This window comes from Crotalus tigris, unplaced genomic scaffold (genome assembly GCF_016545835.1).
Source record: "Crotalus tigris isolate CLP2741 ecotype Arizona unplaced genomic scaffold, ASM1654583v1 scf7180000018053.2689490, whole genome shotgun sequence".
NCBI lineage: Eukaryota > Metazoa > Chordata > Lepidosauria > Squamata > Viperidae > Crotalus > Crotalus tigris.
The window spans coordinates 1126603-1142212 of NW_024096796.1; the positions used below are offsets into that span (position 1 = coordinate 1126603).

General features: G+C 38.5%; 1 protein-coding gene across 6 annotated transcripts in view; it reads right to left on the reverse strand.

Moving 5' to 3' along the window:
• Positions 1-833: 833 nt before the first annotated feature.
• The window catches only part of SAP130 (Sin3A associated protein 130), a 28109-nt gene continuing 13332 nt past the window's right edge, over positions 834-15610 (reverse strand). Inside the window, exons 14-21 of one of the 6 annotated variants that reach the window (XM_039347159.1) lie at positions 13473-13647; positions 12927-13031; positions 11358-11716; positions 9395-9508; positions 8882-9007; positions 3918-4018; positions 3010-3123; positions 834-2083 (exon numbers count right to left, since the gene is read on the reverse strand). In XM_039347159.1, the coding sequence (XP_039203093.1) occupies positions 1925-2083; positions 3010-3123; positions 3918-4018; positions 8882-9007; positions 9395-9508; positions 11358-11716; positions 12927-13031; positions 13473-13647 (1253 nt within the window). In that variant the 3' untranslated portion in view covers positions 834-1924. Of the gene's footprint in view, positions 2084-3009; positions 3124-3917; positions 4022-8881; positions 9008-9259; positions 9509-11357; positions 11717-12926; positions 13032-13472; positions 13648-15610 lie in introns of all 6 variants that reach the window. The other 5 variants (XM_039347158.1, XM_039347157.1, XM_039347154.1 and 2 more) reach the window with 5 other exon arrangements.

Consider the following 15610-nt stretch of genomic DNA (forward strand, 5'->3'; position numbering starts at 1 on the left):
CCACCTGCCCGCAGGGCCACTCACCGCCTTCAGGGCCTGCCGATCACCCAGGCAGCCCAGCAGCACCATGGCGGACACACCCTCTGCCCATGCCCCACAGCATCAACTGTGCGCAATGGGCCGTGAGGGCAGAGTCTTGTCTACGCTGCCTGACTGCCATGTCCTCGGGGGCGACTCTCCTCCAGGGGGACTGCTGGTGAGGAGGGGTCGCGGGGAGAGGCGAGGCTGGGGCAAGGCACGTGTGCCCACAGAGAGGGCTCCGAGTGCCGCCTCTGGCACGCGTGCCATAGGTTCGCCACCACTGAGCTAGTAGGTTAGTCTGAAAATGTGCTTTGGGATTTTATTATATGATTGTCTGGTCTTTTCTACACTAATTAAATGGCCTATATTTTAAAATAGCTCTGTAAATATTTGCACAGAAATAAATACATAGATAAGCTGTACCTCAACTTTTAACTGTCACAGCTGCTACACAAACTCTTTCACAAGTACAAGCAAAAAGCCTTATACCAGAGCAGTCCATTTTCAGTAGAAAGAGTTGACATGGTTTTATTATCCAAATATGAACATTTTTTCTTATGCCCATTTTGATGTTACTCTTCTTATCTGATATTCAATGTTATTGGAAAATAAATTAGAAATAGTAAGAGTTGTGTGTGCTTTGTTTTTGTGGATTGGTCTCTTTTCCCCACTATTAAAAATTGGAGCAACCTGAAGCTTCAGTACAACAAGAAGAATTAAAACTGAAACACAGATCTAGAGAATGATAATCTACCTTCATGAGACTGGATCATGAGCATAATGGGAAACTCTGATAAAAGTACACATATGTATTAAACAGAGCTCTGTTTAATAGTGGCATCATCTTATTCTGTGCAGTCCTAACTGAAATCAATAGGAGCAGAATTTTCATAAAGTTTTGATTCTTTCTGTCAAAATGACAAATTTATATAATCTGGATATTTTTGTTTATCTTATTTTAGCACAATAATTATAAGATTGGATTAAAAGAACTATTGGCTTCTAAAAATTAGAAAAAAGTCATCAAAAATTACCTGTAATCTTGATGGATTAACAACATTATCACTGTTCTTAACAGCTTTGAAAGAAAATATATACTGTTATACAGACTCTTCTCTTTTTCAATTTCTATTTTTTCACACAATTATAACCATTGTTCTTATACAAAATCCTCCAAATCCTTTATTTCTGTTTTCAGATGTTATATAGCACAATTTTATGCAATATAATGAACAGTATCACACCAGCTACAGAAAGAACTGTGCTGTATTTGAAAACAATATCCTGGAGCACCAACATGGGCACAGCACAAAATTCACAACACTACAAATAACTTTGAAATGTATTTTAAAAATAGACAGCTAGAGACTGCAGAACCACTTATGATTCTAGACATAGCAGAATTGCCAGTGCAAGGGCACTGGTTTATGAAGGCTACTTCAGCCACTGCAAGTTCATAAGGAGCCTGAATGGGCAGGGCTTAGTTGAAGTAGTGTCATTTCCCCACTTTTTCAATTTATGTCAGTTTGCTTCAAGATAGATGGCTCTTGAGGTCTGCTGCAGGAATCCATTGTACAAATCAGTGATGTAATGTCTAAAACTGTAAGATGAAGGGGACTATCACACCTGCGTCAATGGTTCCAACTAGTAGGCACTGGGACATATCAAGAGAGCTAAACAAAATGAGACTGAAGAGTTTAAACAGGAACGAGCCTGAGAAAAATCTTTGTTCCATTGACAGATTATTAATAGTCTCTTAAGGTCACTGGGTTCCATGTTTTAATTCAACATCTTTCTCGTCTTTTTTTTACTTAAATGTTGCTTCTTATAAGAAACCTCCAATAAAAGAACTTTAACACTGTTCTGTACATGTTTTGTTCTCAGAGTCCTTTTAGTTTTGTTTCTAGACTTTTTCTTTTCTCTTCAATTTGGATACCTTCTTGACAGTTCCATTTTTGTTAAGGAGCTTCATAACGCGCTCTTTGTGATCCAAGACCTTTAGCATGGATTCTCGAGCTTCATTTATTTGATCCATTACAAGTTTACATCTCTGCATATTTCCCTGAAATATAACAAATATAACACATTGAATTTAAAATGTTAATACTTTAAAGTACTGCATTTTATCTTTAATCATTTTGAAACACCAAAAAGTACAGAAGCTAAAGAACTGAAGTATTACTGTAGCATATCAGAAAGGACCATTCAGAACAATGTTCTCATGTAATTCCCCTCCCCAGTTCTTCTTGCTGACAGTTTTCTAATACAACTGGTTCCTATAAAAAGTGTGAACATTATTGCACACGACAAAAGTAAGGTAAATGATAACAAGGCAGGTATTGTATAGGGAGCCACATGCCAATACCATAATCCTGTCCTGCAACCCTGCATCCTCTCCCCTACTCTGCCCTTCACTAAAATGAAGTTTCAGATATTTTTATGCAGGCCCTAAAGAACTTCAGTTGAGAAAGATTCCCTTCTTTTAAAGTGTAGGTGAAAGATTCAATGGTGTTTTTTAACAGGAAATGGACACCAGAAAGGGGAAGGGGTGGCCTTAATGTCTAAATGCGTAGCACAAAAACTATGTAATAGTTTAGCATACACAAATTTATGGATTATATTATGTAATACCATGCTTTGAATGCAATATTGTCTGATAAAAGAATTTAAAATGAGTTGATATGTTCTAATATCAGAGCCTAAAAGAACCCTTTTATAATACCAAATTATTTCTTTATGATAACTTTCAGTTTAGAACATGCAGTTTTATTTTTCAGATATTAAACATCTATCCAAAAGATGTTCAGTTTTGATTTACAGTCCAGGAAATATGAATTAAATCAGTTTGTTAAGGAAAAAAAAATCTCCAATCTATGTTTTGTATTGATTAGCTTTCTTTTATACAGTTGTTTCATCTAGAAAAATCAAGGCTTTATTCTGCAGCTACAGCAGAGGCCAAAGAAAATTAGCAAAATAAGCACAACTCACCTGTATCAATTCATTTATTTGATGCATATCATCATCAGTTGCTGCCTTTTTCTTGGGGATAATGCCTTCTTGTAAGGAGGTGAGTCGTTCATACACATCATGTTCCAGATTAGTCTATAAAATATTGAGAATATTTAAGATTCACACTTTTTCATAACACGGTACAAAATTAGAAATTCAAATTTGGTGTTTATCTGATTTCAACAGATTCTCAATACAATTTCATTGCTTGCAGAACAGCTTGATACTGACATTGCTTGATACTGACAACAACATCAATATGTTTCAAAGAGGAAGAAGGAACACCCTAATTCACTGAATGAGAAAACATGGACTCGAACTGCTCTACAGTGTAGAAACACCATACCACCCTTCCATATAGCCCAACTCTTCTCCAATGCCTGTAAAACTTTGTGTTTAGTTCTTCATTCTCATATAACTACCACCTAGTGCTTAGATTAAAATCTTAACTTGGTTTAAAGCTTCAGACACTTTTTAAAAACCAATTGTTGTCTATGTAAAACAACAAAATCTTGGTTTTCCTTTCTACACCTCTGGAATACTGTACAAAGACTTAAGCTTGGCACTAAGCTTAAGCACCTACCTCTCTTGCAATAGGAAAAACCAGGAATATATAATAGTGCTGCCTCAGATCAGTGGTTCCATACCATTTCTTTCAAGCAATGTACCAGAGGTAAGTTTTGAGCATTTGAACAAAGTATCAGTATTTATGCCTGACTCAAAACCTCCTTCCTTAGTAAAGTTTTAGGTTTATGTGATTTACCTGCATCATTTTTGAAGAAATAGTCATTACAATTTATGATAGTTTCTATATGCAACTTTTCAAATAACTTCCTAAACAGTTGTGGAATTATTTTATTCAGAATCAACATCACTTTCCCACTTACCAGCTGTAATAGCTGTGCTGCACAGAGATGGACTTTCCAGCCCTGTGCACGGCAAGATACCCCTTTCTGATTAGCTATCTCTTGTAGCATAGCTTTCTTCTCTTCTGGAAGGAAGGAGAGATGAGAAGGAAGCAAATAACGATGCAAAAAAGAGGGGTTTTTTTTTAACAGAACAAAAGGAGAGACAAATTGTCTAATAGAAGAAATATGTATACAGTAGTTTATACATTAATTATCTAATGGTCAACTTCAGTTATTGGAATGGAACAGCCTTAAAAATCAAACTCTGATTTCAATATGTGAAGATGTTTTAAACAAAAGCAAAACCTCTATTCAGATGGAAATGAATGGGAAAGTTATTTCAATCTAGATGGTAAGAATTTCAAAGTTCATAAATAGGAACTTTTAGCTAGGGAATGTTGATTTCTGATGATAAAGAATAATGGCAGCATGCAATGGTAAGAAAGGTAGTGGATCTGGAGCTGAAAGATGAATCAAAAAGTCATGAAGAAACACATGGTTGAGTTGACACAAGATAATGCTGGCTTATGGCAATGGGCAAGGTTGGCAGAATACACTGGGAAGAGCATCTGGAGATCTTAAATGTGGGCTTCTTCAAACAGAGGCACTGGCTGGAGCTGCTGAATTTGTGAATGCTGCTGTTTAGTGATCAATAAGTAGCTGGAGGCCTACACAGATTGGTTAAAATTCTGCTATTCACAGTAATAACTAAGACCCAAAAACGGAGTGGAAATCATTTGGTTACAACAAATTGGGGGGGGGAGGGGGGAGGGAGAGAGAAAAGACATGGAAGAGTAACTGTGACAGTGGTAGTGAACTGAATTAGATGAAAGACAGAAAAGAATTAATTGAAGATTAGATTGGAGGAGTGAGTTATAATGTGAGTGGAGCCTGAGATAAATTCTCTCACTCCCCCAAGGAAAAAAGACAGGACTATGAAATACTGCCTAGGTTGAGAGCAAGAGAAATAGGAGAGGAGGAAACAAGGAGAAGATTAATATAAAGCAAGTGGTAGATCTATGAGTGGGTTAATGGAAGATAGGTTGGATGATTGGTCGTCCTTTTGGGTGGGATGGTGGTTGTATATCCATCCTTGTTTTACTTGGCCTCTCGGCAGCATTCTATACCATCAACTCAGAGGATAGGTAGCAGTTTTGTGCTGAATCCCTTTCTCCACGGTTGATTAGTTAGTGGTGATTGGGGAGGAGAGGTCCCTCCTTTGGCCCCTACTATATGAGGTGCTACAGGGATTGGTGCTCTCGCTTCTTTTATTCAACATCAGGAGACTGCTGAATGAGATCTGCCACTAAGGATTGAAATATCATCAGAATGCTGAAAATACCCAATTGTATATCTGCCCCTGGCAAATTAAGCAATGCTATGGGTGTCTTATCCTGGTGCCTGGAGATTATAAGGGTCTGAATGGGGATCAGCAGGCTTCAACTGAAACCTGGCAAGAATGAATGGCTTTGAGTTTAGGCTTTCTGCTTTTAGGACTTCGCTGCTGGATGGGGTTACACTGCTCCAAACAGACCATGTGTGCAATCTGGGGGTCTTCCTGGACTCATAACTCCTACTCAGTGAGGTGGCAATCATGGTTATGAAGTTTTTTGCACAAACTGTCTTCTGTGGTAATTATGCCAGTCCTAGATTGTGAGACACCACTCATGGTCACTTATGCCCTGCTTACTTCCTTGTTGGATTACTGGAATGGGCTCCAACTGTGGCTATCTTTGAAGAGTATCTGGAAAATTCAGCTGTGGAAATAGCGGGAACAGTTATATGAGTTTCTAGCACAGACATGTCAAACACAAGGCCTGGGGGCCGGATGCGGCCTGCGAAGTGGTTTCATGTGGCCCGCGAAGCCATCCTGGAAACAGTGAGGGAATAGCCCCAACTGTCTTGGCCCTGGCCCAGGCCGGCTAGCCGGGAGCCAATGTACAATTTTGTGGTGGCCATCTATGCTGAAACGAATTCAGTCTCCCTCTGACTTTGCCCTGGTACCCATCATGAACAACCTGGCTAAGGAAGAACAAGCACAGCAGCAGCAGCCTTGAGGAGGAAGTAAGTCCAGCTGGGCGTCCCCTTGGGGAAGTGGGCCTGGGCTTGGTGCCATGGGTGCTCGAGGGCCAGGCTGGGCATTTGACCTCTGCTGCCCAGGGCTCCGGGCAGCCCACACCACCATCCAGCCCCCCCCATGGCCTGAGAGGAACAGTGAGGCTCCTCCAGTGGACCATGTCTTGGCACTTGCCTTGGTCCCACCCCCTTCTGCTAGAGACCCTCAGATCTGTCCTACTCCTGCCCAGGCCCCCACAGGCACCCTTGGTGCGAACAATGTAGAGCTGGCCATGCCCACCCAGTAGGCCACACCCACTCCATCCACGCCTACCCAGTAGGCCGTACCCACTCTGGCCACATCCATCCGGCCCCCCAAGGGCAACTGCAATGCTGATGCGACCCTCAATGAAATTGAGTTTGACACCCCTGTTCTAGCAGAACACTTGTTACACTCCTGCTTTGCAAGCTACATTGATTATCAGTTTGCTTCCAGGTCCAATTCAAGTGTTGGTGTTGACTGGGTTATTTTAGGGACCACCTCTCCCCAATTTCATCTGTTTGTCCTACTACTTTAAACAGAGAGAGCATGTTATGGGTTTCATTATCTAGAGAGCTGCATCTGGCTGGCCTCAGGCAGTGAGTTTTTTCTGCTATGGCGCCCATGTGGAATGTTTTTCCCCCAAAGTTAAGGCTGGCTCTATCACTTCTGAAGATCCCTCAAGACTTCATGATGCTGGTAGGGGACACCAGGGGACTGGTGAAGTAGTGTGGTGGCTGTTATTATTAACATAATCTGCTACTTATTTTTAGCTTTGTTTTTATAGTTAATGTTTTTTAATAATAATAATTTAAAATAGTTTTATCTTTCTTGTATGCCATCCAGAGTCATGTATTTTGTGAGATGGATGGCTATATAAACTGGACAAAAAAATTATTGGTTTATTGAAAGTATTGAGTGATGTTGATGCCAAAATATGCCTACCGGGAGTTCTAGTACCATATCAGCCTCAGGGCAGAGTAGCACTTTTGCATTGGTAGCCTAGATAATTACTAGAAATTCTGTTTTACAGATGGCTCTATGTGGCCTTTATATGTATGATTGAGCCAGAGGAACCAGGTAGAAATGTTTTTTTTATACTGTCCTGCACATGGTCATCATGTACAGGACTGTCCTGCTTGAATCAGTTATGTGGTTGATGGTTTCTACTCTAGGATGATGATGCTGGACAATTTGTATTTGCTGCCCCTAGAGATAAAATTGGAGGTAATGCAACATTTACTACAGGCCTACACAATATATGGTCTGTGGGCTACATGCAGCCTGCCAAACATCCCTGTTAGCCTGCTGATGTTTTTTTTTTTTTAAAGGTCAATAAATTTGCAACCCTCAGTCTCTAATGCCTTCAGGTCCAGTACTGCCACGTGTTAGTTGTGAAACATCTGATCGACACACTGGGTATTTTTAATGTATCAATGTGACCCTTTCCCTTCTACAAATTGTGCAAGCCTGCACAAGAAGGTGGGTATCACTTGTTATATCTACTTCAGGGGTCCCTAACCCCTGATCTGTGGAGCAGTACCAGGGCGTGGCATGCCAGCAACCGGTCCGCACAAACAAGCAAAACCCCACCCATAGGATGCAGGCAGTACACAAAACCACGCACCCTCCAGTCCACGGAAAAACCGCTCTCCACCTAATTGGTCCCTGGTGCCCAAAAGATTTGGGACCTCTGATCTACTTAATACTTCACAGTAGAGATACTGTACAGGATAGGAAATATGGGAATTTCCCAACAATCTGGAGAGCAATTCCGTTGGGAGATTTATTAACCTCTGGAATAGACAGATGATGAGAGCTTTTGATAAGCAACAGTCACTTGTGCCCTTGTTATCTCTAAACTGAATTTCTCTAATTTGGGCTTGCTAGAAACTTTGGCTGGTACAAATTCAAGATGTTTTGGCTGGTACAAATTCAAAAATAACTTATAAAATGCCATGGTTTGGCACCTGGGTATTTGTGAGACTACTTGTTCCATATAGAATTTGCTGGCAGAGAATGCATACTGAGAGTCTCTACTCCCTATTAGGTGTAGCAGGAGCAGATTAGGTCGCAAGTATTCTCTGAAGGTACTGAATTCTCTTAATGTGGATATCCCCAGAAGTAAAACTGCTATTAAGAAACCTAATACTTGCTAAGACCTGGTTATTAGACAGGTATTTTAACAAATGAAGAATTGATGAAAAATGTATTGGGAATGTATGTTGGCACTGGTTATGATTATTGATAGTGGGTTGGATTTTATGTGAATATTTATTAGACAAATATAATTGCTTTAGGGCAGTAGGCACACTACATATATAAAGATCAGACCGTATGATCCAAATATGTAATGCAGCATTTTTCCCCCATACAATTTGTTCTATTTGTGTTAGCCATCAAGAAAAATCATATAACTGTTGCAAAGCTGTGAAGATCCACTTTCAGCTCAGAAATGTTCTAATAATTATGTAAGATTTTAAAAAGTTATATTAAGAGACAATTTCTTAAAATTGGGGGCGGGGTAGATGGGTTGCATTGGTCAAAGACTATCAGGGTTATGGTTTAGGGGAGCTGTGAATTTTGGTGAAATAAGTGCATCAAGCTTATTGTGGATCTGACACATTTTTTTAAATGCTACTATGAACTTTAGAGCAATAATATCAGGAGTTACTGGGGCACAAAAAAAGAGCAATTACTGTACCTAATAGCAACTAGAAAAATGATGTAGATTACGTTATATATACAGTTGAAATATTATATACTTTCAAATAGGCTTTGCATGCATTGTTGATGGCTAATACATCATTTCAATACACTAGTACAAAACGTGTAGTGGAAGACATACCTTTTACTCTGACATCACTGTATCGCTGGAAATGATGATAGGCTGCTTTCCATGGATTGCGATAGTGACGGAGCAGAGTTATGGGTGGTCGTGGACGTACAGGCACATACCTCACTCCTTCTTCATCTAAGAATAAGTTTTAAGAATAATTATTCAGGCTTTGCTAAGAAGTTTGTATTATGAACATCCCATGACTGACTTTTAAACCAGAGGTCAGTTCTACTTTGTTTAATACTAGTTCCAGCATTAATCTGGGAAAAATATTTAATTTGTACTGGGTTTTGGAAATAAAGCATCTTTTTTCCCTTTTACTGAAATGTGGTATTTGGGTGGATGAATAGATATGGTTTTGAGAGATGGCTGAATTCAAATAATCACCTATATATTCTTTTGGAGGTGATTTGCGCTTTTCTGCCTTTATTAGCAAGTTTTTGGTAGTGGATTTCTCATCATCCGTGCTATTGGTCTCCATCATATCCCCTTCCTCTGTAGAGATGATGTGTTGCTGCTTACGTGGTTTTTTCCTTGGGGAAGCACCTGGCGGCAAGTCACTTTGGGGTACTGTGAGATTGTTGGCCAGCAATGTAACAGATGGAGATACACTATTTGTGCTCAGTGGAGGGACTGCTGGAAAGGAAAAAGAGAAACAAGTTTGAGAAATTTCAGATAGCGTTTACAAAACACTCCAGATTTTCTGGCTTATTTCAGAAAATGCAATGTGCTGCATCACTTGTCCTATTTGTTACATGCATTTATATGACACAAACCTTTAGAATATTCTGCAAAATTATTCTCTGAAAATGGCTTAAAGGCTTCACAATAGTCTGCCACTGTTTAGTGTTCTTTTCAACAGTTTGGCCTTGTACTAAGAAACCAATTAGCCTTTTTGATTACATTTGAGAACCATACAGTAACTACGAAAATTTCAAGCCTCATAAATACAATAAAATATTGATAATATTTGACATTTAAAGTTGGGGTAACGTAAGACAAAATTCTTTTCTATAGAAGAAACAAACAAAAGATCCTCAGGGAGCTTTATTAATAAGATGCCTCACAGTTTTCCTTTTATCTTGAACATAAAACAATAATTTGCTTATTTATTTAATCAAATTAATATAGCCATCCATCTTTCTCCAAAAGCAAATCAAGGTTTAGTTGAAGCCTGTTGTTCCCCATCCATTTCTGAGAACTGAAGAAGCTTTTTGGATGAGAAATGAAACATTTTTAAAGAAAAAAATCAAGTCTTTTTGCCTTTTGGAAAAAGCACCTTTGGGATGATCCAGATAATTTATTTTCTCCAAAGTTCTCTGGAACTGTTGCTCAACCACTGCCTCTATCACCACCCTCTCCCCACCAAAGTAAGTGAAATACTGGACAAAAATTGTCCAGTGATGGCTCAAGAAGAGGGCAAGCCACAGCCTCTTTAATAGATAAATAGATAACCTCCTTCACTCAGAAGAATTCACCACCACTAGAGCTCATTCACATGATACCCCCTCAGACCACTTTAACCAACCAGAGGGTGCTATGGATCTAAAGAGCATGTGGCCAAGCTCGCAATGCTAAGGCCCTGTCCATTTGGTGGGGGGCAAATAGGTTCAAACGGTTTCCAGATAACTGGGCAAGATTCCATCCCAAACTTCTCTGGATTTGTGTCAACACGAGTATCCAACTGGGAATGAATTTATCTGACAGATACTATACAAATTCTTCCATATAGTACCCCCCTTAATCAGGAGGTCTTGGGTTACCTAAAGCAGAGCTGCAGGACAGTAGTCTGAAGCTGAAATACGGGCAGAGATGTACTGGTACTTTGCTACCCTTACTATCATGAGGTAGACTTTTAATTGCGGCTCTGACTTATGTTCAGTTGAGTTCATCCTTATTCATGTCTCATAGTTGTACAAACATTAACAATGTTTTTAACAGATACTCCAATTATAGGCAATTATAGGAAGTGATATGCAGGTTAAATAAAACATGTTTGCTTCTTCATATATGGCAAGCAAGAACATCCAATGTTAGCAGTCTTGTCATACAATACCTGTGTAGGAAATTTCCCTCCCCAAGTTTTCAATGATATGCTAATTTTTGGTTAAGCAGCAATTTATGAATTTCTTTATGAAATAATATAGAAAATCAAAGCAATTAAAATGAAAAGTCATTTTACCATTATTTATTTGATTGATTGATTGATATGCTGCCCATTTTATCTCGAGGTGACTCTGGATGGCACATATTAAATCATATTGAAACAAATGCTTAAGTTGGTTTTCCTAAACAATTCTAATCTCTTTTTTGTAACAATTTAAACAAATCTAAAGGTTTTCAAAATAGACTGGAAAACCATTTTACTTGGATGATATAAGACTCCTGTGAGCAGAGGTTCAGACTAGAAGACCTCCAAGATCCTTTCCAGCCCTACGATTCTATAAATGAAAAAAACAAAAACAAAAACAAAAAAAACCCGTACCTGAAACTGGTCGCATTATATCCAAAGGTTCCACTTCCTCTTTTATTTTTATCTCTGGTACAACAGGACCCAATACTGTAGAGAGGATACCACTTATGGTTGATGGAGGTGGAGGAACAGTTACAACTGTGGCTGAAGTAGGTGGAGGAGCTGGAAGCGTTCCTGGAATGCTTGACTGAGCAGCTGTGGGCTGCAAAGGTGGACTAGCTGCCGTAATGATCGTTGGAATGGCAGATTGTGGTTGCTGAGAAGTCGGAACTGAAACAGGAGGTTGCTCATTACTCTGTATGGATACTGCCTCCACAGATACTGTTACAGGAGGGGCCATTGACACATGGATTTCTGGTTTAGGTTTAACACTAGACAGAACACACACATTAAAAAATTAGATCCTTTCTTCAAGATCCTACAACAGTAAACTTACAGTGGTCACGGTGAAACAAGCAGAGTCACATAAGTGTAGAAATTAAATCACCATGAACGCACTGCAAATTTTGAAGCCTTCTCCAACACAAGTTCTGTGCATTTCTCTCATAAGAGCCTCCTAGCCCCAGCTTCCACTTTCTTCTGAAACGGGAGCTATGAATGTAGGATGACTCCCAAATCATCTACCACCTCCTTGGTAGACCCTATTATTAAATGTTTGCTGAGGACCAGCAGCTTTGTTTTGGTAGGGTTTATTCCAAGCCTGCTTCATCCCATCCAGATATCTGTGCAAAATTTCTGGTATCGTTCATGATGGCAATATATTATCATGACTTTGATCAACATACTGGTGATACCTCACTTGAACTAATGGATGACTTCTACCATTGGTTTCATTTAAGTATTAAACAGCATGAGGGAAAGCCTTAAGCCTTATGGAACTTTATGCTGGAGCTTCTGTGGATTTCAGCTCTCTGCCTCCATGACCACCACTGAAGCAATCTACTCGGGTAGAAAAACTGTTCTGAAATAGTGCCCCTAACTTCCAGCTCTTGCAACTGGTCCAGTAGAAAGCTGTAATTCAATATTACCTACAGGTCTAACAGGACCAAAGACAGAATATATTCCCTACATCTATGTTCTGATGAAGTAGTTTCTTTCTCATGATGGGGTCTGAATCCTGACTGGAAAGATCCAAACAACCATTTTCCCTTTTCATCCTTTCTAGCTGATTTCTTATGATTTTCTCAGCCATTTTCCTTAAAACCCATGCATGGAAATGGAATCCAGGAGTATCTTCCTAAAGAGAGATGCCCTACCACTCCTTTAAAAAAGCAGATGGCATTATCCTCTTCTTTAAAGAAGTATTAATATTATGGGTTCAGCAACTCATGCCCTGCTTAGCCCCTAAAGGAGTTAGGATGGGTAAGGATTGAGCTCATTTGAGGCAGAATTCAAATTTCAGAAAACCTTGCCCCATTACCTTGATTTACACAAGCTAAAATCTTGCTCAGTGAACATTTATACATACATTTGCTTATATTACTTGTTTTAAACATTTACCATTGTGTGATTTATATGAGATACGTTTTTGTTTGCAAAGTTAAAATAAAAGTTTTTTTTAAGGGGGGGGGGGAATCCTACCCAGTTGGTCTTGGTGATCCACTTGCACTTCTCACAGAACTTTCTACACGAGTGCCAGCAACCTCAGTTGGTTGAGGAGGAATTAGGCTTTTCCTCACTGCCAGCCTGCAAAATAACGTGCTAACTATTGTGAAATTTCCTTTGTTTATAAGCATGAATATCTGTGTAAAAAGTATAGATCAACATTGTAATTACTTAAAAATATTATAGTAGTTCTCCAGTGGGGATAAAACAAGGAAGGTAATGTACTAGTCTGTTCTGCAAGTTTAAAACATTCATTCAAAACTGTCCTGCAATTTTGACAGCACCAACAAAAAGACTTTAAAATACTTTTTCTAGCTTTGATCTTCATATGATAAAAATACAATCAGATATACAAGATTGTTATAGTTTCTTTTATGCTTTATTGGTGTTAGTATTATCAACCATATGAAATATGGTTGATGAAATAACTGTTACAAAATAAACTTACTTCTTATATGGTGATGAGCATATCATAAATATAAATATTTGCACAAATATTACTGCAGCTGCAATTTTACTTACCCATCAGTAGTAGGTTTCTTTCGGAGAATGCTTGGACGTGGGGATGAACCCTGAGCTGATGTGCTAGAATTGGCACTCTGGCTGTGAGTTTGCACCACAGTAGTTGAAGCCGAAGCAGAGTTGAATGTATTGCTAATTGGATTGGCCATAATGGTGGCTCCATCTGCCAAGACCACTAGGGAAAGTGGTCAGAAGAATAGAAATTTAGTTGAAGTGATTATCTGAAAATTATAATTTGCTTTCCTTAAAATAATCCATGTTTGCACCACAAATATTGATATTTTTAATTTATAGGGTACTCTTATCTATACTTTTTCAGAATTAAATCTAATGATGTTCAATATAGCATTCTCCTTCAGCAAGACTCCAAATAACTCAGATTGTAGTTAACTCCTTCCTCAAAGAAAAACGTGATACATACCGTATATTCCGGCTTATAAGACGACTGGGTGTATAAGACGACCCCCAACTTTTGAGAAGATTTTCAGGGTTTAGAAAGTCGTCTTATACGCCGGGAAATACGGTACAATATTGAATTTCTGTTTATAGATGAGCACAATAGGAGCTACATTCCTTTGTTGCTAGAAAGCGAGTGTTGCCCACCACTGCTTCCCTAATGCTTCCTGAACTCAGCTGGTATTTTTTTTCCATATATTTTATTGATTTTTTAAAACATAAATCACTTAATAGTTGGTAAACAGTGTGTTTGCTGGGTTTACATTTGTAAAGAAAAATCATTAACAATTGTTTTCTATAATCTATAATCCACATAGTACATTTACTTGATTTCCCCTTTTCCCCAAAATGTCTTCTTTGCAAACCTTGAAATAATATAGTTCTTATTATTTTGATAAAATATATTTAATCTTTAAATATTCCATTTAATGTGCCTAATCATCTAATCCTTTAGGTCTTATTCAAAACATTTTTTTCTTTTTTATACATTATAATTTCCCTAAATTCAGACACATTTAATTATTTAAAACGTTTCCTTCATCTAGGCCATTTCAGCAGTATTACCGTATATGCCGGCGTATAAGGCGACTTCCGCAAGCATTAAAATCGGCGCCGAAGTCGGGGGTCGTCTTATACGCCGAGTCGTCTTATACGCTGGAAATACTGGTAGTTTCTGGCGTATAAGACGACGTTCTAGGCATGCTACTCGGTGCCAAAGACGGGGATCGTCTTATACGCCGGGTCGCCTTAAACGCCGGCATATACGGTATATTACTTATATCAAGAAATAAAATAAAAGGGGGGGGAAGCATACAGTATTATTTAAGGAATTCATCTCTCTTAGAATGACATATGTATTCAGAATCTTTTCTGTTTCTTTAACCATATTCAAACAAATGTTTCTTTTTTAAATATTCTCTCTGGTAGCTCCCATCATCTATTTTCTTAATTTTCACTTTGATCCTTTTCCTTTGACCAGTATCTTTCTTAATCAATGTGATTTGCTGAATCAAAAAGTTTTTTCATATATTCATGACTGCTGCTATAGGTATAAGAAGTAAATCGAATGTTTCTTTTTTTTGTAGATGTAATGTCCTTAATTTATATAGCTTACTGTTTTCTACTATTTAATTGCTTTTCCTGAAAAAGAATAACGTGATGGGCGATGTAGAAAAATGGGATTTTTGAATGCTTTGTCCTGTTAGTGCTTATTTCTGTAAAAAAAAAAAATAGGGCTGGCCACTAGGGGGCAGATTGGTTTTAAATTCAGAGAACAGCTACCCGTATATTCCGGCGTATAAGACGACTGGGCGTATAAGACGACCCCTGACTTTTGAGAAGATTTTCAGGGTTTAGAAAGTCATCTTATACGCCGGAAAATACAGTATTTCTATTCTTTGAGGTTGAAAGAAAGAACCTTTTTCCTGCCTGACGACACCAAAACATTTGCAATAAAGTTGCTAGTATGGACAACAAAATAGCAGTCCAGATGCAATCCTTTGTATGTTTCCTTTAAAATTGCAGCATAATCAAAAGAACTTCTTAAAAAGCAGTTATTCAGAATGTGTTTTCCTAATAACAGAAATACTATCCAAATAGCAGATGGCTACCAGAAAAAAAGAAATGTTTAACTAGGGCCTATATTATGGTCTTTTTATTACTAGATGAAGACCATCTTAAAT